The sequence below is a fragment of the Fopius arisanus genome, unplaced genomic scaffold, assembly GCF_000806365.1.
Source record: "Fopius arisanus strain USDA-PBARC FA_bdor unplaced genomic scaffold, ASM80636v1 scaffold00216, whole genome shotgun sequence".
NCBI classification, from domain to species: domain Eukaryota; kingdom Metazoa; phylum Arthropoda; class Insecta; order Hymenoptera; family Braconidae; genus Fopius; species Fopius arisanus.
Window position 1 is genome coordinate 81333 of NW_011887955.1, and position 21796 is coordinate 103128.

Consider the following 21796-nt stretch of genomic DNA (forward strand, 5'->3'; position numbering starts at 1 on the left):
ATGAAAGTTCTGCAAGGAAATTTCTCTCAGATAATTTGTATGAACGGATTCTTTTAACTCCATTTTTGGTATGAATCTATTTATTCTGTCAATATTCATATTGGAACAAATCTTGTATTAACAAAAATTAAAAAATCTTTTCAACAGTTTTTTTCAATTAATTTGCTGCCGAAATATTCAATTCAGAGTAATTTATTCAACGGAATTTTATGCGGAAGTTAATAGAGGGAAAATTGATAATTGATATTTTTTAACAATGCAAAATGCAGCAAAGAAAAATATGCATATTTTTCGTTCAAAAATTGAAGTTTTTGCGCGTTGACTGACGTAACGATTCCCCCACTCTGACCCAAGCATCGTGGTCTCGCCCCTCCGACTACCTGCACGGTACAATAGGACCCCTTATTTTATAGTCATTGGCCTAATTGAGGTTGGGAGCTAGGTGAGCCGATTGAGCGCACTTTGCCCATGCCTGCTCTAGAGGATGACTACGTTGCATGACTGTGGATGGACTCCAATGATTATTCAATTTTCGTAAATGTCGTATTTCCTTGAGGGAAGAATGTCAATTCATTTTTTAATATCAACACTTATTGCGAGAGTTCACTCAAGGTCATAACCGACACCATCATCTTCTACAGCAATATAGTAATTGTCATAATTCAAACTTAATTGGAAATCCTTGGGAATGACTCGACTAGAGAAGTACGAATTAGAAATATTGAGGAGATATAGTGAAAGACTAAATAGTTCTTTCAGGTAAATAAATATTCGACGAAAATAATTTTTTTGCTCAGTGTTCACTTTAGCTACGAAAATAGAGGACTAAGGAATAACAACGGCGCTCACATTACGATTGGAACAACAGTGATTTAGGAGATTTGTTTTTTTATAATTTGATGATTTTTCTAAAAGATATTCGAAGTTGAAGACAACGATTTTGGAAATCCCGATAGTTCTCATCAGTGAAACAATCGAAAGGTCTTGTGAATCATCCTCACGTTAATATTTCAGAATAAGTTATAGTTTGCTCTCATTTTTTCATAAATCAGTCGATTACATTGAGAGGTATTCCATGCTGATCATATTGATAAAAATCAGCATGGCATATAATATGAAATAGCAGTTGAGAAAAACAATTAAAAAACATCACATAAAGATATTTCATTGTTTTTTAATCAAAAAGAAAATGTCCAAACACGTGGATAAAAGTTGAAACCATTTTGCCCTCACATTTCAATCACGCGCATGCGCCATCGCCCGATGTTACCCCACCGCACAAATAGACGATAACCCGTGTAATCACGTTAGGTCCCTTATAATTGGAACCTTAATAATTTTATGGCTGCAGTTCCGAGCCTACCTGAGGTTGCTCACCTCTGACTTATATGACTATTAGACCTGACCAAAAATAAAAATTTATTTTTAATTTTCTCGAAAACAGCCAGTAAAGTGAGTATTTAATTTACCGATTACTCTGCCGAAGTCTGGCTTCTGTGGAATAATCCTGAACGATTGAGCCCAAACCATACCATACCAAAGGTTGGTATTGTTCTTTATTTCTCGTAATCAGACCTGTGTATCCTTCAACGAGTGCCACTCCACGTTCAGCAAAATCATTGACAACGTTTATGCTGTGACAGATTGTCGAGCATTCGATGTAGCTTTGATTGTATTTCTAATGGACAGGACTTTCATTGAGGAAATCAGAGGGTGATTCGAAGTTCCCGAATAAACGCATTGAGTTCTTATTGATGAAGTGACTGATATCCATAGCAGGTAAGGATTGTAATTCTTCTTCACTCAATTCAAAGCTGCTTTTGATACATCAGGATTGATATCTTGGAATTTAATCAACTTTTGCATCAAGGACAGATCAGTTTGAGGAGCCATAATAGCACAGTCAGCAGTGGACCATAGTTCCACATAAAACAACACCACGAAAATGCAAATGTGACGCAAACCTGAGAGTTCTCGAGAACTTCGAGAATTTTTGAATTACTGATCTTTGAACATGACGATCTTAAGGCAGTAAATGGCTTTTGAAAGCCATCGAGCGTGATGGTTTGCTCCTGGTTCCTTAAATATGATCCCTCTGGGAGGTGTTCCACCCCAGAAAATACACGCCAGTTCCAGGAATTCTCGATAATTATTCCTGGGTTGAGTTTTCTCAACAAATCAAATGGAAATTTCTTATAGAATTTTGTAAAATAACGGATATGCCTTTGCAATGCTGTCCTCACCTCAAACTGCTCGGCAATGAAAGCCAAGAGTTCATCTTTTCTCTCAGCCAAGATTCCATCTTTTCTTTCGGCCAAGATTCCAGCTATCAACTCATCATGCATTCCAGCTTTCTATTCATTTTTACTCATGTCATCCCACTGTTTCTTCAATCTTTCGAATATCAGGACCACTCGTGCCCTTCAAGTAGGTCTCCACTACTGCCCTTAGCTGCGATTCCGAAATCTGATGGCGACAAGCAAAATTCAGGAGGGATTTACCTAATGATTTTGCTAATAAGCTACAGGCCCCATATTGACAACCTAGAGAAAAATGAATTTGTGACCTGCGTTGTTCATTCCGTTGAAATACTTGTTAAGAGGAAGGAAATCATTTTCTCGATGACGCACGCATAAAGAAATTTAATAGAAAATCCTAATGCATTCTCTGAGAAATTCTCGGAAAGTTCTATTCGAAAATGTTATTTTTTTGCGTCGGTTCTATAGGGGATTACGCAACATCATGGTGTAATTTTTGTAAATAGAAAATTCGATAGAGAAAGTCGACAGATTTTGATTTCTCTATAGAAATTCCAGGTGGTAATGCGAGAAAACAATTATGGAATCTTTCCCCAATGAGTTATACAAAGAAAATCCAGCCACAGAAAATTATATAAAACAGGAATAATTTTTTCTCTATACAGAAATATATCTTAAAAATGCAGGGGAAAGATGCATAATTCTTGAAAACAGGGGTGGGCGGATAACCCAAATCGAATTTTCCAATAGAATCGAAATAGAGCTCAAATAGGATTCTTACAGAGCTCCAATTCAAAATCTGATGCCGTCAAAATCAGGTCAGGTTTCCGTAAATTCGATAAAAGTGATCAGAGAAAGCTCTGGATTTTGCTATGGCCTTTTTTTCTTGTAGTATATAGTCAATTCTCCACAGTCGATATTTTTGAGCTGATAATGACGAAAATTGAATGCAGAATGATTTTTTTCGCATACTTTTTCAAAAATAGAAATAGAAATCATTCGACATTTTACTCATCATCATAAGAACGAAGCTACATTTCAATTACCTGTATTGGAACTGGTGGTGTCAAAGCAAAGAGCTTTCACACTGTCAGCTAGGTTCCAGTCGTACAAAGTCTGTGTGATGGCTTCCACCATATTCAGTCCTGTTCCACTCTCAAGGGCTGGTGCTCCTAACAGTTGTTCTGTTCCGAGTCCAGTCACAACAATAGGCAGTCTCTCAATTCTACCATCGCCATCCACTTTTGGTAACCATTTCCGATCCCAATTAACTATCAAACATTTTGCAGCTTTGAGTGTAGTTTTCAATTGCTTTCCCATTTCTTCTCGAAAATTATTCCGTCCACGTCGAAATGTATTACAGCGAAAATGATAGTCATTTGGGTTGAGTTTAACACTTCGGAGAATTGCTGCGATGAAAAGCATAGCTGAAGAATTATTGATCTTTATTCCATCGCACGTAGATGCCACGTCCATGCTGATAATTTTCAGCTTCTTCTGTGGAGGTTACTCAAGTTCATCTCCAAAATTGGAAGGAACTCTTTCCAATGGCTGTGGACTGCAAGATTGAGTAGGGTTTGTGCTCGAAAATGACAAACCCTTCCTCAAAGATTGACTTAGAACTAAGAAAGTGCAACAGAAATATCAACATGAGTAATCGATAAATAACTCAAAGGGATGATTCATAATCAATTAACATACCCGCATCTTCTTCATGAGCTTTTCCTGTGTTTTTATCGAGATTTTCCAATGACGGATCGGATGCTGAATTCGATATTTCCGTGCTGACTGAATCATCGGTATTTTCATCCTCCACGTCTCTGTAGTTTGAGAAAAACCCCTGTGTTGAATTTTGATGACAGTGTTGGTGTTTGTGGGGAGAACATCTCGACGATTTGAATTTCGTTGGGAGGTTAAAAATACTTTCTCGTCGTCTGGTAAAGTATCTATTACATCACGTTGTCCTATGTCAAACAAGCCATCCAACTCGTTCTTGAAATTCTCTTCGTTTCTTCTGTGTGTCAATGACGTTGTCCTGCTGATACTTTTCTTCAACTTCGGCCAAGTAAAATGATATCTCACCAATTTCGAAGTGAAGTATTGTCAACCTCCAACAGCAATGTTACGTAGACTGCATTTTTTTCGACTTCTTCCACAGTTTCACTTGCACTTTTTCGAATAGTGGATTTCAGCTCAATATGTTTATGGAAAAGTAATTGTAGGGCTTGTCGAACTGTCGCCAATGTCCATCCTTTAAGCGATGTTTTCGTGGGACCAATTAAAAAAATACCGTGTCGTTTTTCCTTCCCTGTGACATGATCAATACAGTGTAAAGCACCCTCGATATGATTTTTTCTAATTTCGCGCTTCATGTTCCTCAGAACAAAGAAATCGGGGACTTACAATTAAACCATTTCGTGATGAAGAAGTATTAGTATAAGGGGATATATTCAGGACAACAAGTGTAAATGTAATTAATGTATGGAAACATAGTGCATAAAAAACATATTTTCCCATTATTTTGAGGATATCTCCGAAACGAAGAGGTTTAGGGCAACTTTTTAATAAACCTTTTTTCTACAGAATTTTACCAGCTACAAAAAAGGTTTGTAACGTGAACGTTGCGTTGATTAGAGTGGATGGGAAGGTTTCAGGAAATTTGTGAGGGGGGTGTGTAATGTAACACGCGGAGACTATACGGCACAACGAATTGTTACTTTCTTAAAACGTGTGGTCAATCTCAATACGATTACATTTATTTACACGTTGATTAAGTGATTGATTTATGTTGATGTACGGTGTAGTTGAGTTTAGAGTTGATGTACAATTAGTTGATGTACTCGGTGATTTTCCGAGGTGAGTCACGATAATTTCACGGTGAGCGTCGATAACGAACTTATCGCGTTGAGTGTCGATCATGAAGTCGTATTGTGTGGGGTGATTTTTCAAAGGTGAGTGTAGATTTCGCCTGCGACCGCTGACCGATAGGACCCGATCATTGCCGGAATTTTCCGATAATTGTTTCGTCGTGAAACCGCCCCAGTTTAGCTTAATTCTAAACAAGGTTTTTTTATATTTTACGTTAAACCTATTACTTTGGAAGATATTCGCAGTAGGAATGATAATTAAATTGAATTTTGCATTTTATATCTTAAAAGACCGATTCTGAAGAAGAAATGATTAGAAATGGCTAGAATTATTGGTTCTAAAGCGAGTTCGATATATAATCAAAGCCCCACAGCAATTTAGACGCCTCAAAGTTACTTAGAGCCACTACAATGAGCTCTGAACCATTAAAAAAAATTTCATGTGTTATTTTAATGGGAAACATTCAGACTCGATGCGCAACCTCTTAGGATTATTCCGCAGAACCCAGACTTCGGCAGATTAATCGGTAGGTCAAATACTCACTTTACAGGCTGTTTTCAAGAAAATTAAAAGTACTTTTTTATTTTTCGTCAAGTCTAATGACTATAAGGCCCTGCATTGAGCTTGAGTACTAGAGTATCCAGGATTCTCAATTGATTGAATTTGATTTTGAAAGTATACAATTGTACATCATTCTCATTTGTGGACTTTTTTTTAATTGAGAATCGAATCATCAATAGCGACTTTTCTATTCATGTGTGTTTTTCGATTTATTCACTTGTAGTATCAAGAGCAGGCATGGGCAAAGTGCGCTCAATCGGCTCACCTAGCTCCCAACCTCAATTAGGCCAATGACTATAAAATAAGGGGTCCTATTGTACCGTGCAGGTAGTCGGAGGGGCGAGACCACGATGCTTGGGTCAGAGTGGGGGAATCGTTACGTCAGTCAACGCGCAAAAATTTCAATTTTTGAACGAAAAATATGCATATTTTTCTTTGCTGCATTTTGCATTGTTAAAAAATATCAATTATCAATTTTCCCTCTATTAACTTCCGCATAAAATTCCGTTGAATAAATTACTCTGAATTGAATATTTCGGCAGCAAATTAATTGAAAAAAACTGTTGAAAAGATTTTTTAATTTTTGTTAATACAAGATTTGTTCCAATATGAATATTGACAGAATAAATAGATTCATACCAAAAATGGAGTTAAAAGAATCCGTTCATACAAATTATCTGAGAGAAATTTCCTTGCAGAACTTTCATCGTAAAATCATTTAGAGTTGTCTTCTTTGGCTCATATATCGGCAAAAAATAAGAAAAATAGATTAAAATGTAAGGAAAAATCCCATTCGTTTCAAACCCAGAGCTTTCTGTGGGACATTTCTATACAAAAAACTTTTATCTCCATTTTTGGTATGAATCTGTTTATTCTTTCAATATTCCTATTGGAAGAAATCTTGTATTAACAAAATTTTGTATTAACAAAAATTAAAAAATCTTTTCAACAGCTTTTTACAATCACAAACTTGTACAGGTTTCATAGAAATCTAATACAGTTTTTTTTTCCAATTTTTACTAAAATAATTATTCAATATTAAGGTAGCTAAGAAATAATCAATTTCTGGCACCATGATGTTTGAATCATTACCCCCGATACAACTGAGGATTTACCACGTTGAATTGGTGAAAATTTGTTTGAATTTTTGGGCGGTAAGGTTTATAAAATTTGAAAGGAAAGCGCGTGGTGCTCTCTCTGTCTAACTGCGCCCCACTTCGTACACGCTGCTACTCCCACCCTGACTACGCTGGGCTCCACGCAATTGGGGTATTGTATTTCTAATAATGGGTCTAATAGGGTTTTATGGCTCCGGCTCCCGAGGATCCGACTTTGCCCATGCCTGATCAAGAGAGTGTAATGAGAGTGTGATTAGAGTGTGTCAGGGCGCATATCAAAGCGTCGGTAAGAGCGCATAGCGTAGCCCCATTTAGTTACCACCACACAATTGAAAAATAATTTTTCTCTTCATTCAGCCCATTGAAAGGTCTAATGTAGATGATTGTAACTCCATTTTTTTATAATTGCTGGTCAAAATGAATTTTTCTTTCAATGAAAGACTTAGGAAAAAGTTGGCCCCTCTTTTTGTTTCGTTTTCATCGTAGGGCAAAATATCCATTCAATTACCTTCAATTGGAATAAGTTAACTTACAATAACCTATAATGAGCCTTTTAATGAACTGAATCGAAAAAGTAATTAATTGGCAATTATGTGGAGGTAACTACCTGGGACTATGCTGCGCGCTGTTACCGACGCTCTCATACGCTCTTATACGTTCAGGCGCCATCGCTACAAAGACCAAACAGAATCGTGGAAGTATGGAATTATGATGGTTGCATGAAGAATAGAGACCAGGAGGCCGAACTAGCGTTGTCCGAAACATGACCAAAGTACGTTCCGCGCAATAGTTACATGGCAGTTATTGATGGTGCTTCGATCGCTTTACTTCATGTCAGGAGCGGGAGAACCGTAGCTGTGTTAGTTAAGGCCCGGGTGGAGGGATTTTTGCCCGACATGTCCCTTGGAAATTCCCCAGAAAAAACACGTTTTACGGGGACATAAATGAGCGTCATATACTTAGCAGACGATAATCAAATAATTTATAATTGACTTTCTCTATCGTTAGGAAATCATTTGGACATATTTAGAAAATCATTTTCGATATTTGGAAATACAAATATTAATTAATATTGATTATTTCAAATTGCGCGTATATTTAGCAGAAGTATCAAATAATTTTACATTTAACCTTGTCAGTCGACGTAAAATCATTTGGATAATCGATTGATTCTACAACTAATGTTTGGAATTGTTTATTTAATTAATAATCAATAATTTATCATAAAAGTAGAGATCACGCGCACTTGTGCGCATGCGCAAGGGGAACAGGGGTTGTTGCAGTGAGTAAAGAAGTTAGTGCTCAAAAAATCCGAAGTTACACACTGAAAAAGATATCAATTAAAGGTGGTGCTCATAAAAAATGTTTATTTATTTATGATAATACGTTTGTTGATCACGGAGAAAGGAAGCAATTGTACAAGAAGAATCATTATTTTAACATATAAATTACAGCATGCGGAGAAACTGTCATACTTTTTGGATTTGGTATATAATTAATTTTTGACAGGAGATCATCGCATTTAAACCATTTTCCCCTAGTTCGATGACAATAAGCGATAAAATGTCCATTTTGACCGATTTTTTCAAAATGAATCACACCAGCAAGTCTGAAAAAAAAACAAATAGATGTGCATCTAAACAATTAATCAGCTTGACTTCGATTCACGCGTAATAACAAAATGTTACTCACTGGTAAGTCTTATTCAACTGAAGGAATTTTGGAAAATCTGTCAATGAACACTCCAAGGCATTCACTCGATCAGCAGGATTCCTGACATCCAACTCAATGCAGATATGTCCATTCAGAGTGGTTTCTTGAATGACAGTCCCATGATATCCTGGTTGTCCACATGTGGTATTAAAAATTTTCGGATTATAGGCCAATGCCTCGCTCAAATATTTGTATCCACATTGTCTGATGACATTTTCGTTTACAGAAAAAAATGGTACTTTTTCCATGGCTCTCCCAGGACAGCGTAAAAGGATATAAGGAAGTCACATTTGGATCTTTTCCAATAGCATGGAATCGATTGAAAATTTTTAAACGCTCCAATAGAATTTCTTTGGTGGTTCCCTTTCGCAGAAATTTTCAATGTAAGACCGGTACTCTTCATTGTCTAAACTTTAGATACGCGATAGAGACTATCGCGTATCCTGATCCTGATAGAATTTGCATGGAAATAGTTATTTTCAGGCCTAGTCTCGGAAAACGAATCATGGTAAATGTGTATTTACCCCCCCCCCGCAGCGCAGAACTTTATATTGAATCGAATCTGACAACCGTATGGAGGAGAGCCAAATGGATTCTTCCATACGTCGAAATTTTGAATACCGCTCTTTGCATTACCCACGGCCACAGCGAGAACGTAGCGGTTATTGGCCCCACGACAACACATGTTGGTATATTTAGGGGGGGGGTATGGGATAACGGGCCAAATAAAAAGCGTTTTTGAACATTTTTTTTTGAGAAAACTACTGAATATTTTTGAATAGTTTTATTATCATATTATTCAGTGACATTTCAAATATGTTTTCGAATTTCTAGACAACAAAATGTCGAAAATCAACGAAGTTGCAGCCACTTGAAGTAGGCACTCAACGGAATTCCGCACATTGCGGTGTCCCGGATATAAGATCGTAGAATCATCTGAAACACATGGGACAAAAAAAAATTAGTTCTTTAGAAGTATATCTCTCAGCCAACGTTGCCCTTTTAAAAGAAAATTTTTTTTTTTCATTTTTTCAACGGTCGGTGAAGGTAAAAGTACGTTTTTAGCCCTAAAAATGCGCCATTTTGTGGCTGTAAAATCGAATAGAAGCAAAAAATAAATAAAATGGGACCGTTGGCTGGGAGTCAATTCTATGTTGCACAAGTGTGCAAAATTTCAATACGATCAGTGCATAACTTTTTGAGTTATCCTGGACACCGACTTCAAAAAAGGCGTTTCGAGAAAAACGCGTTCAAAGTTTTGGGCAAGAAAATTGAAAGGATATAAATTGTTTCTTCGCACTTTTAAACTTTTAAATTTGAGTTCAAAATGAAAAGCGAGGCCACTAAATACGAGCGTTCGCACGAAGGTCGAGAACACAATTGACCTAACCGACCCCGAAAATCTGCCCGACAACCTGCTCGACGCGCTCAACGGTTTTCGATGGGGCTCGATGTTTGACGTCATATCTCAGTCAGTTTCTCCGAATGAGCTGAAATTTTGAGACAACATTCTTCAATAGTTGTACATTCGATTTAACAAATAAAAAAAAATCATTTTTAAAAAAGTTTTTCTTATAAGAGGCATGTTAAAAGTAGGATTCCAAAAGGATTCCTTGAAGAATATATAGGACGTATGGACAGGTCCTAAGTATTCCATGGTTAAACGACTACACAGCACTTATTCGAAAGCAAAAACAGATGGACAAATACAATGTATCGTTTCATTCAGTTATCTGTGTAATTTTCAGTCTGGTCTGCAAGCAACCGAACAAAGGGCCATCGACAATCTTCTGCTTAAGATCGATGGCACACCCAACAAAGCAAAACTGGGAGCCAACGCAATTCTCGGTGTTTCTCTAGCAGTTTGCAAAGCCGGAGCTGCCAAGAAAGGCATACCACTTTACAAGTGAGTTTCAAAATTTAATTTTTTTTCTGACATTAGAATTAAGAGAGCCAAAAATGCTGCTTCACGTCAACCAAAAATCATCCATTTCTATTGTTATGGCACAAAGGTTAAACTGTAATGGATATTAGGAGCGTTCACTTCATTAATAAATTCCTGTGATAAATTGAAATCATAGTAATGAATTTAGAATTAAGTTTTTTTTCTTCTATTTTGGCTAATTGGCCGTATCCCACCTTATGCATGCGGTTGTGGATCCTACACTGTGCCGTATTCACACTCCCATAGAACATAGGACTGATACGGCAAATTACACGAAAAACCATGTGGGTACAGGCGGCTGCTCTATTAGCAACCTCCCGCCCATCGGTGCCTGTGAAAAAATTCTATTCAACGGGGAGTCGAATCCACAAGTTTCAGAACACTAGGCTTTTTTTTAGCAAGTTTTCTTTATTCAAACAAAAAATATTTACAACATATACAAACCTCAAAAAACTAGTATAAAAAAAACAATGGTTACTCTGTATGATGGTTTGGAAAGAAAAACATTCTGGCCTATAGAGGCTTTCGAGTTTTAACAATATGTGCTATGAACTATTCTTTCTATTGTATTTTGATTTCCCCTCGCCTATGGGGTTTAACCAAATGAAAGAGGATAATTGCTCTTATTTTGTATCTTATAAATATTTTATGCTGAAAACAAACAGATTTTGAATTGCTATACTTGTAAAAAAAAGCACGAATGTAATGAAGTGGTTTTATGAAGAATAATTTCTCCAAACTATTCTCTGACTGGTAAACATCACAGAAACATATCTCCTTAGATTAAATGATTTCTTAATTTATTAGTCTATCATATAGTCCCAATCAGGGGGGTGATACTACGCTTCCAATGCTACCACATGCATGTCACAATTCGCGTGGCGGCGCCAGCTCCATCTGCCTGTTTTGGGGGCGGGGCTAATATGAACTCTGCGAGTCTATCGACATAAATGACTTACACTAATTTGTTTTAATTTATTTAATATGCTCTCTTAGACTGAAGAGATAAGGAAGCAGAATAAGGCCGTTTCTACCGTTTCATACATGTTTTATTTCGTAGAAATTTCAATTTTATTGAGAACGCAGCGAATTAATTTTTTATAATTAGAACATAACTGAACAAGAACAGACAGGATAATGATGGACACCATTTCTCCGATTTTTTCCTCAATTAAAATTAATTGTTGCATTCGAGACATGGTGAAGTATTGAATGATTTGCATCAACTTCTCAGAGCCATGCTCTTTATAGGGAAATGACAATTTCTTCGGCTCGAAAACTTCTGTCAAAATTAATTCGTAAGGATTCTCAGTATCGCAATATTTCTGAAAGCAGCTCTCCAAATACAGAATAAATCGAAAAAAAAAGAGAATTTGGATGATAAATCACACAATCAGGAGTCCACTGTGTTAAAACTGCTTCTGGGAGAGTAGGTCTGCACGTCCCAGCCTCATCTCCCCATTTCACCCTCATCTGCTCGTCCCAGCCTCAACTCCTCATTTCACCCTTAAATACTCATCCCTGCCTCATCTCCCCATTTCACCCTTTCACGCTCATCCCTGCCTCATCTCCCCATTTCACCCTCATATGCTCGTCACAGCCTCAGCCCCCATTGATTCAATTTTTTTTTCGCCCGTGGGTAGAAAATTAGGCACCCTGACTTCGGAGCTCTAGACGGCCCTGGAAAATTGTGCTATTTTGTCACTTTTCTCCTTACCGACCGTGTTTTTTTTATATGGAGCTTCGAAGTCTGCCGCAAACCGTGGGGGGTAAAAGTCACTACGATTTTCCCACGGTGAGAAGGCCGGGCCTTAATAATCGCTATACGGAATATTGTTGAGTGTCACCGATCTGCTGCCAATTAATGAGGTCTCTGAGGTGATCGATTATGGAACCCAATGAATCTGCGAGTCCTATAATTATTTCGGTTGTTGTTTCCATTTCTTCGCTTCTCGAGTTCATGACGAGCTTTTAGTTCTCTCATATATCTACTATCTTCATTAAGCCATCAGAATTCTTTTGACTCGTGTGAAGTCTCTGAGATTACAGCTAGGGATCTTCCTGGAATATAGGAAATAGTAGGAGTCAAAATCATCAATGGGGATTTTTTTATTATTGGTATGCCTAAGTATATCATATAGCATCTGTCTGTTCAGTTCATCCTGGATCAGGTCGATTCCATCATTGTATATGAAGAATTCTGGCTTTATATGACCACTTCTGGTTCGGCTGATGGTCGCTTCTGATGGGTAAATGGCCGAAGATTTTAGAACTTCGTTTGGGATTCCTTTCATCTTATTATAATATTACCTTCAGAACATTAGGTTCTGACTGGGCTACCGACTAAATAAGTAGAGTATGAAATTAAAAATTATAATATAATAGAATTATAAAGTTTATAAAATTATAGTGAATAATACGGAAAATTAAAAAATCTAGACTGCAGCTACAGTGCATTGTGCAATTACTATCTCAAAGAGCAACTTCACATAGTTGCTTATAATATATCTTATAAGCTTATAATATATTTCTCTGCATTATTGAAGCATTTAATCACTCTTACATTCTTCAATACTAATGCAATTTTGATCAGTCTTAATTTGTTTTACTTTTATGCCCCAATACAACAATGAGATTGACTTGACAATTTTGTTGCCTTTAATTTTTGGTGCATCATTCAAAACTGCTATTTATTCGAATAAAATTTTAATTCTCCAGGGAATTACTAAATTACTCTCGCCGGTGAAATAATGGAGAATCTTCCATGTATTTAACTAATGTTTTATATCACTGTATTTCTTCTACTTTTTCTTTGTCATTGAATCCAATTCGAATGTATTTTAACATGTGAAACATGGAACTCATCAATCTTCCCATCGAACAATAGCTTTAAAGCTCTACCTCCGAACAATAATTTATTATTCATTATTTTCACGACGAATTTTTTTGATAGAATTAATCATTTCAATAGACATTTTTTTTTTGAAAGAGGGGCAGGGAGGGGGACTCACAGATAGGGCTTCACCCGGTGACTTGTAATTCGTTTCCTTAACTTTGTTACAAACGTATGGGCGTCTCATCACTTAGAAAGCAGTATGGAAAATGGCGTTCCCATGCCTTGTCCCTGGGAAATCTGTGTTTTAGTTATATGCCGTGGAAAACATAGATGTGTCCCACGTGCTTTCCATGTCAAGTGGAAACAATGATATAGCTCAATTACAAAGTTATATGAATACTCTCAAGTTCCAAGTTAGTTATCCGTATCTGAAATATGGCACAGTTAACATCGAACGATTGCAATGCATCCATTCGGAAGCCACAGAATATGAAGTAATGTAATCTAAATGCTATCACCCCCATGATGTGCCAGCATTCGTTTTGTTTTTGATGATGTTAAACCCAGATTAAATGTTCTGAACGATTCAAGATTTGGTTCATAGATACATCAAAATAAGAATAATAATATGAATTCTATAATAACTCGATCAATGAAAGAGCATGTTAATCTCGTTCTTGGCGTATGCAATAATATTGAATTCGGAAATAGTACTAGCTTATGATTCGAATTAAAGCACAAGTTATTCCGCTTAATGAAAACAATTATAAAAGCAGTCAAATTTATCGGGAGTTCACTAATGTTCAGGTAAGCACAATCATTTGGAGCGAGGGAGAGAAGAATAATAAAGGTTACTTATCTTAATGCTCGTTAGGTTACTGTGCAGTACAATTGTTAGATTTTTCTATTTGTTTTATTTGACAATTGTTTGGTTATCTTGATCATTCGCAGATACATTGCTGAGCTAGCTGGCAACAAGAATATCATTCTCCCTACTCCAGCCTTTAATGTAATCAACGGTGGCTCTCATGCTGGCAATAAATTAGCGATGCAAGAGTTTATGATTCTCCCCGTCGGTGCTGCTAATTTCACTGAGGCCATGAAAATGGGCAGCGAAGTTTATCATCATCTCAAGAATATTATCAAAAACAAGTTTGGTCTTGATGCCACAGCTGTCGGTGACGAAGGTGGTTTTGCTCCTAATATTCTCGACAATAAGGAGGGCTTAAATCTTATCAATGAAGCTATTAAGGTATTGACATAATTGTGGAAGGCAATTTGGGCCAGACAAGAAAGATTACTTCTGTAAAGAATTTCCTTAGATGCATCAATAGTTTCTCATTATGTCGTAGCAGAAGTAGATAAATGCACCCATTTTTGGAAAGAATCTTCATAAAATATTCAATTATTTAGACATTCAAGTTCAAAGTAGTCAAAAAATTTTCATTATCCGTAACTTTAATTTCACACAAAAGTTTAAACACCTCGCGTGTGTTGTTAAGTAAAAAGGTCGTACAGACACTTTTGGAATCAATTCCGATTTTCCTATCTGGAAAAACGTCGTAACCACTTTCTGAGGGTTTATTGTCTCCAAAAGACCATGTTTTGCAAACAATAAACAATTAAATCTTTGTCCAGGCGATGTCAAAAAATTTCAAAATTTATGGAAATGGGCCGTAAAAACAATTTCTTAGTGAATAACAAACGTTCATGTTTCAAATGAATATTGGACCATTTGTCTGTGACTTTCAAAGTCCTTTTCTTTTCATTTTTATCAAATTTTTTGTTTTATGTTTACCATCGTGCTCAGATGATTTGAAATCCCTTGCAATTTGAAAATTCATCAGCCCCTGTCAAAACGTTTATGTCATGTTTTTGCACATATTTTCAAATTATTTAAAATCCCTTGCAAAAGTTTCACGAAAATTGTCAGTTGTAATATTGCGAGAGCTTCAAAATTATTAGAGTATTTTTCAAACGCTCTGTTGTGAATGAAGGTGCCAAGTTTTGAAAACTAAAGAGCTTTCTGTTTGTTTGTAGTGCCGCTCGGAGGATATATTGCGATTAATTGAAGGTCGATTCATATTCGGCCCAATATTATTTGACTGGATTTCGGGGAAGCGCATACGATTTTTTTTTAAAAACGTTGATTTGGTTAAACGTAAATGACCAACGAGGGCACAATCTCCAACATAATTTTTAGATTAATGAGCATCGTACCCTTCGAATACTGCGCTAAAAAAATAGATAAAAAACTATTCCAAAACTTTAACGTGAGACGACGCAAAATCGTCTGAAACATGAACGGGTGTCATGCCCTGAGAATGTGTTTCTGTGATCTTTATACATAAATTTCAGTATTTCTTAAAATCCCCTTGCAATAATTTGTAAAAAATTGCTCACGAAGTAGGGTTTAGATGATTCAAAATCGTTTGAAATACACAGATATTGTAATACCTCGGAAATGGTTATACGAGTATTTTGCCACGTACTTTGGAAAAAATAATGTTGGACTAACATTTATTGTGTGGTTTTACCCTGTCAATAAAAATAAAATACCGGCTTCTTTCTTCGTCTTTTTCCATAATCATTATTTATTTATGCTAATTATCTTCTTCTTTCTATAGATTGCCGGATATGAAGGAAAAATCGAGATTGGCATGGACGTGGCGGCCTCCGAGTTCCACAAAAATGGAAAGTATGATTTAGATTTCAAAAACGAAAAATCGGACCCGTCGACTTACCTTGAGCCAAAGGCACTTGAAGCCCTCTATCTAGATTTTATCAAGAACTATCCGATTGTTTCAATTGAGGATCCGTTTGACCAGGATGGCTGGGATTCGTGGACTTCAATCACAGCATCGACACCCATCCAAATTGTTGGTGATGACTTGACTGTTACCAATCCGATCAGGTAAAGTCTATAAAAACAGTTAAATGGAATTATCGCAGCCATAATTTTGGAAAGTTCAATGGGACTCATTCTTTCGTTTTGATTTCGGTAGAAATATATTCTGATTTTTCATTTTTGAAAAATGAACATCCTGATGTAAGGAATCGTTGAAGTTTCCCACAAGTATAATTAATCAATTATAATCAATTTTTTCCCGGAAACTGATAAATTTTGAAAATAATTAAATTTAATACTGTTTCAAATGAATTGTCCTTAATGGATAAAAAATTGTACAGAAATCATTTACAAGGAAAAGGTATTTAGGGACAATCAGGCGAGATGTAGGGAATAAAAAAAATGCAGCCAATGTTATGATCGTTGTAACACTTTTCCTGACCTCGTCCGGGAGATCGAAAAGAGTTATCTTCGCTCGTTCCCCTGCTCTCATCCTAAAAATCTAACCCATTTAATTGGCGCCAGCATGCTTATTCTGGGCTAAAAGCTATCAAAACCGAAGGATCCGAAAGAGGGTAAGGAGGTGGTGTGCCCTCCCGTACCTGAGGTCGGTTAATCTCATGTAATCATAAAGCATCTATAAACAGCAGCACGAAGAGACAGGACGAGTGGGGTTGGAACTCGTTCTTGCGACAACACAAAATCCAAAAATTCGAAAACCGTGAAATCCTTAGATCTAATATCCTGAATACCAAAACTACGGAACGGAAGCAGGAAAGCCTGGGGTTGATTAGAATGCTGGGTCGTGGAGAGAGGATCAGGGTCCACAGATACGCGATTTCAACCAACCGAATCGCGAAACAGTACGACACGTAGATCAACGAGTTTGGATACCGAAAGCCTACGTGCGGAAGTCCAAGATAGTCGAAACCACCTCCGAGACGACTTCGCCGAAAGCGCGATATAAGATAGCGGAGTGCCGGGCGGCCGAGAGTGCGAGGGCTTACCCATGTACACACTGTCGATCATCTGATGGGCTTACGAGGGTAGCCCCAAGTATAGAGAGCATCGCCAGAGAGAATATGCCTCTCACCCAGAGAACGCCGCCCGAGGAGAGTATTGCTCTCACCCAACGAGCGTAATCAGGAAAAGTACAACCCTCGCTTAGAGAACCTAAAACCCTATGCGAGGCGTTGGGAGCCTACCAAGGGCTCAAGACAGCTACCAGTGGTCCACACTGGGATCCAGCCGAAGCAGCTCTCTCTCTCGACTGCGGCTGGGTGGGCTGTCGTGTGCCGTGACATGCTGCTGTCGCTACAGCGTGGATATCCCCGACATTAGTTTCACCTGGAGCGCACCGAATCAAACGCTGTCACTAAACCGTTAGAACAACCCCTTTGAAGGGTCAGCCATTTGAATGCCTACCCCGTGTAACATGGAGCGCTCATCCGCCGTTATGAGACCTATGTTTGCGGCAAGTCTCATAGAGTGGGTGGGAACGTTTCGTCGTGTCCGCCGTACCATGTTGCCTGTTCGCAGGCCTCCTCATACCCTAATCACTCGAACCCCAGTCCTCACACCCTTCGGCGATTCGAGAAATTGGCGGAAGGGGGGGGGGGGGGTATAGCAGACGTAACAGAAGTTAGTTCAAGAGATCCAAAAATTGAGTTTACTATGCGGGATTTCTTAAAATCCCCTTGCATCGTTTCTTAATATGCTACTGAATTCATCAATCAATGATTTATAGAATTGCAGATAATTTAGACATAGGGGAGCAATACGAAAAAATTGGAAACTTACTATTTGTGCTATCAGGTCAAATGTGTCATCAATAAATTCACAATTTCCTTCACCTGACCGACTGGTCACTAAGGTAGAAAAAAATGTAAAAGTTATCAACCATCTGTTTCATTCTATGTACGAGCAGCAACAGTGGCATTTTCTTTACTATTACCCTGCCTTCTATGTGAAATTTCGGACATTATTGTTCAACAAATTCATCAATGTATTCAATCATTTTCATAACATTCGCTGTATTTGACATTTTGAAAGAGACTTGAGCCGTTCCCGTTGAACAGGCGATGAAACGAATCTTCCGGCCATTTTTCATCCTGCCTTAGCAGCCGCCTAGTGGACAGGCGACAGCACCCTTGGCCCACGAGCAAATTCGTAGAGCCGGTTGATGCCATCTCTGTCAACGTGGATTTCTCTGATGCAGATGATCCCAATGACATCCCATCGTATGTCATCCAGCCCTCTGCATGTTGTGCTCAGGTGGTGAGGATCCTCCTCCATCAGACCGCATCTAGGGCACAGGGGACAATCTCCTCTGCCAATTCTAGCAAGATATGACGCAAAGGGCCAGTGTCCGGTAATAAGGCCCACCAAAGCGCGGAGCTTATACCTACTAAGGCCCACCAGCGTTTCTGCCAGCTTTTTCGTCGGCTGTCGGGCTCTTGTGTGGTTGGCAGCATTACCATCTCTTCACAATCCCCTTCTCCTCCCGTTTGAGGATCATATCATATCGGCCATCATATTGCCCATGATGCCAACGCGGTTAGGAATCCACATCACCTTCAGCTGATTGTTCTCAGCTATTTTCTTGTTCTCAGCAATCTTCATGTATTTGCCAGTCTGTTAAGCGTGCTGTGCGAGGCTGATGGGATTTCTCCTCGCCCTCTTTAAGGTACCTATCAACGAGTCTCTCCAGCGTTTTCAGAAGAAAAGAGCTGGAGCTGATACGTCGAAAGGTTTTGGCATTGTCATAGCTACATTTCCTTGGTTTTGGGATGAACACGACTCTAACCTCCCGTCATCTTTTAGGCACGTGCCCAAGAGCAACGCTGGCTTTGAATACTGGTAACAGTCTGCGTAGAAGTAGAGTTCCCTTTCTGCAGAAGAGCCGGGTATATCCCGTCCGGGCCCGGACTCATGTACATTTCGAAGGACCTCACCGCCCATCCCAGATCGTCCAGCATTACCACTTTTGAGGGTAGGCCCCAGTCAGGTCTGCCTCCTCCCAGTCGTAAAAGGTCCAGCCTGCACTCCTCCTCACTCCGTATGACGGAGTCCAGAAAGTGCACCCGGACCAGATGTTCCACGATGTCAGTTGGTTGGGTTATGACCTTACCGCTGGGTAGCGTGATACAACCCAACCCTTGCGTGAGTCCACCAGAGAAAACCCTGCAAAGCCGAGCCACCTGAGACAGAGACTCCAGTTCCTCGCAATAAATTCTCCATGCGGATTCCTTCGATTCCGTGATGAGATGTTTGTACTTCTTTTGCGTCCTCCAAAGTCGAAACTTCCTCAGTTCTTGGTTCGATAGGCCTGGTTCCACAATCGTCTGGCAAGGCCTCTCAGCCTTTCCAGCTCCTTGCTCCACCAGGCGACCTTCTTACTTTATTTACGTGGTTTTACCAGGCAGGCCACCTGGAAGGACTCGGTTAGGGTCTCATGGACTCTGTCCACTTCCTCCTCTAACCTGCCCACGTTGCAGGATCTACCTTCCTTGGTCCCCAGCCTTGCCGTCAAATTCATCTCATAAGAAGCCCAATTTGTGACCCTGGGTTCCTCTCGGTATCCACCTGATCCAGTCTGATCATTCCAGTGATTCGTTGTATTTGTTCACTACACTTTACTTCACCCGATTATATCCGTAAAAGAAAAATAGAATTTCTCAATTATACTGTAAATTTTGCTTTGAAGGTACTCTGTTTGATTAATTCAAAGCTCGGTTAGATTTTATTTATCATTACTAAAATTTATAAAAAGAAGATGATAATCTTCTAAATTGTTTCTGTACGCATCACAGAAATAACTTTGCAAAATACAACCGCTTGAAAGATTCTTGCTTCCCAATGGAAGTGATGTAATCACTATTTACTTTAATTTTCTTACTTTCAGTGAACATGCCTGGAAATGGTATAAAACGTGATGAAAATATATTTTTCAAAAAGGATAGTATGTATGTGGGGATGTGTATGCGCATATATCTACTCATTTATCCAGCACTGTCTCTATAATGCAGAATTACTGCAGGCGAAAAATCTGACATTTTAACTGCCGATTGGTACGATTGATAGTTAGCTCTACATTTCCTTTACTGTCCAACTATTCCTCTATTTTTTCAAAATTTTTATATTCGTGAACCTAACCTATTTAATTAGATCGAAAGCATATTTCGCTCCCAGTTCAAGTTTGGATGAGGTGGGATTGCTCTTAAATTGAGATTGGTGCGCCTACAACTTTTCGGATCAGATTTTGATCAGGTCCACCTGATCTGAAGTTGAGCTGTGACTAAGAACTTAATCTGATCAAATTTGAATTGGCTTGGCCCGAGCTAAATTATTTCATTGTATTGATTTATTATTGCTATGATTATCAAAAGTATAATGGATGAAATTTTAATTGAGTCACTTTTCGCCTGTTAAAGTGAACAAATATTCCCAATACACATGGCATAAGCAAAACAGAGTTTACTCAATAATAGTAGCGTGATAGTCTAGTGCAGGCATGGGCAAAGTCGGATCCTCGGGAGCCGGGGCCATAAAACCCTATTAGACCCATTATTAGAAATACAATACCCCAATTGCGTGGAGCCCAGCGCAGTCAGGGTGGGAGTAGCAGCGTGTACGAAGTGGGGCGCAGTTAGACAGAGAGAGCACCGCGCGCTTTCCTTTCAAATTTAAAAAACCTTACCGCCTAAAAATTCAAACAAATTTGCACCAATTCAACGTGGTAAATCCTCAGTTGTATCGGGGGTAATGGTTCAAACATCATGGTGCCAGAAATTGATTATTTCTTGGTTACGTTAATATTGAATAATTATTTTAGTAAAAATTGGAAAATAATGAGATGTCAGTTCTTTAAAATTCAATCAAAATCCATTCTATTGGAACTGTATTAGATTTCTATGAAATCTATACAAGTTTGTGATTGTAAAAAAATGTTGAAAAGATTTTTTAATTTTTGTTAATACAAAATTTTGTTAATACAAGATTTCTTCCAATATGAATATTGAAAGAATAAATAGATTCATAACAAAAATGGAGTTGAAAGTTTTTTTTATAGAAATGTCCCACAGAAAGCTCTGGGTTTGAAACGAATGGGATTTGTCATTACATTTTAATCTATTTTTCTTACTTTTTGCCGATATATGAGCCAAAGAAGAGAACTAAATGATTTTACCATGAAAGTTCTGCAAGGAAATTTCTCTCAAATAATTTGTATGAACGGATTCTTTTAACTCTATTTTTGGTATGAATCTATTTATTCTTTCAATATTCATTGTGACCTTGGCCGGGGAATTAAAATATAATAATTCCCGGCGAAGGCACGATATTGGGGAATTTACGATAATCTGAAAAATGAAAGGGAACTTTATTATAATTTATGGGAGGACCTGAAATAATAAGAGGGAGGGGATTTTCAATAATAACTCGGGGGGGATTTATAAATTGACTGTCTGTATTCTACTCTTATCACAACATATTAATATAACAAATAATTCGGGCCTTTTAACTAATAACTCGAGGGTGGGGGGTAAGGCCAACTCACTTGCGGCTACGCGAAATATTATACAATAAAAAAAAGGGGTGATTCTAACTCTGGAAAAAAGGGGAGAAGTGAGGGGGGCCGACTGAAAAGCT

The 21796-nt window shown here is 38.1% G+C and overlaps 1 protein-coding gene across 2 annotated transcripts in view; it reads left to right on the forward strand.

The window, feature by feature from the left end:
* The window catches only part of Eno (enolase), a 46035-nt gene that overhangs the window by 18576 nt on the left and 5663 nt on the right, over positions 1–21796 (forward strand). For both annotated transcript variants that reach the window (XM_011314805.1, XM_011314804.1), the window contains 3 exons: positions 10267–10424; positions 14251–14551; positions 15927–16213. In XM_011314805.1, the coding sequence (XP_011313107.1) occupies positions 10267–10424; positions 14251–14551; positions 15927–16213 (746 nt within the window). The remainder of the gene's footprint in view (positions 1–10266; positions 10425–14250; positions 14552–15926; positions 16214–21796) is intronic.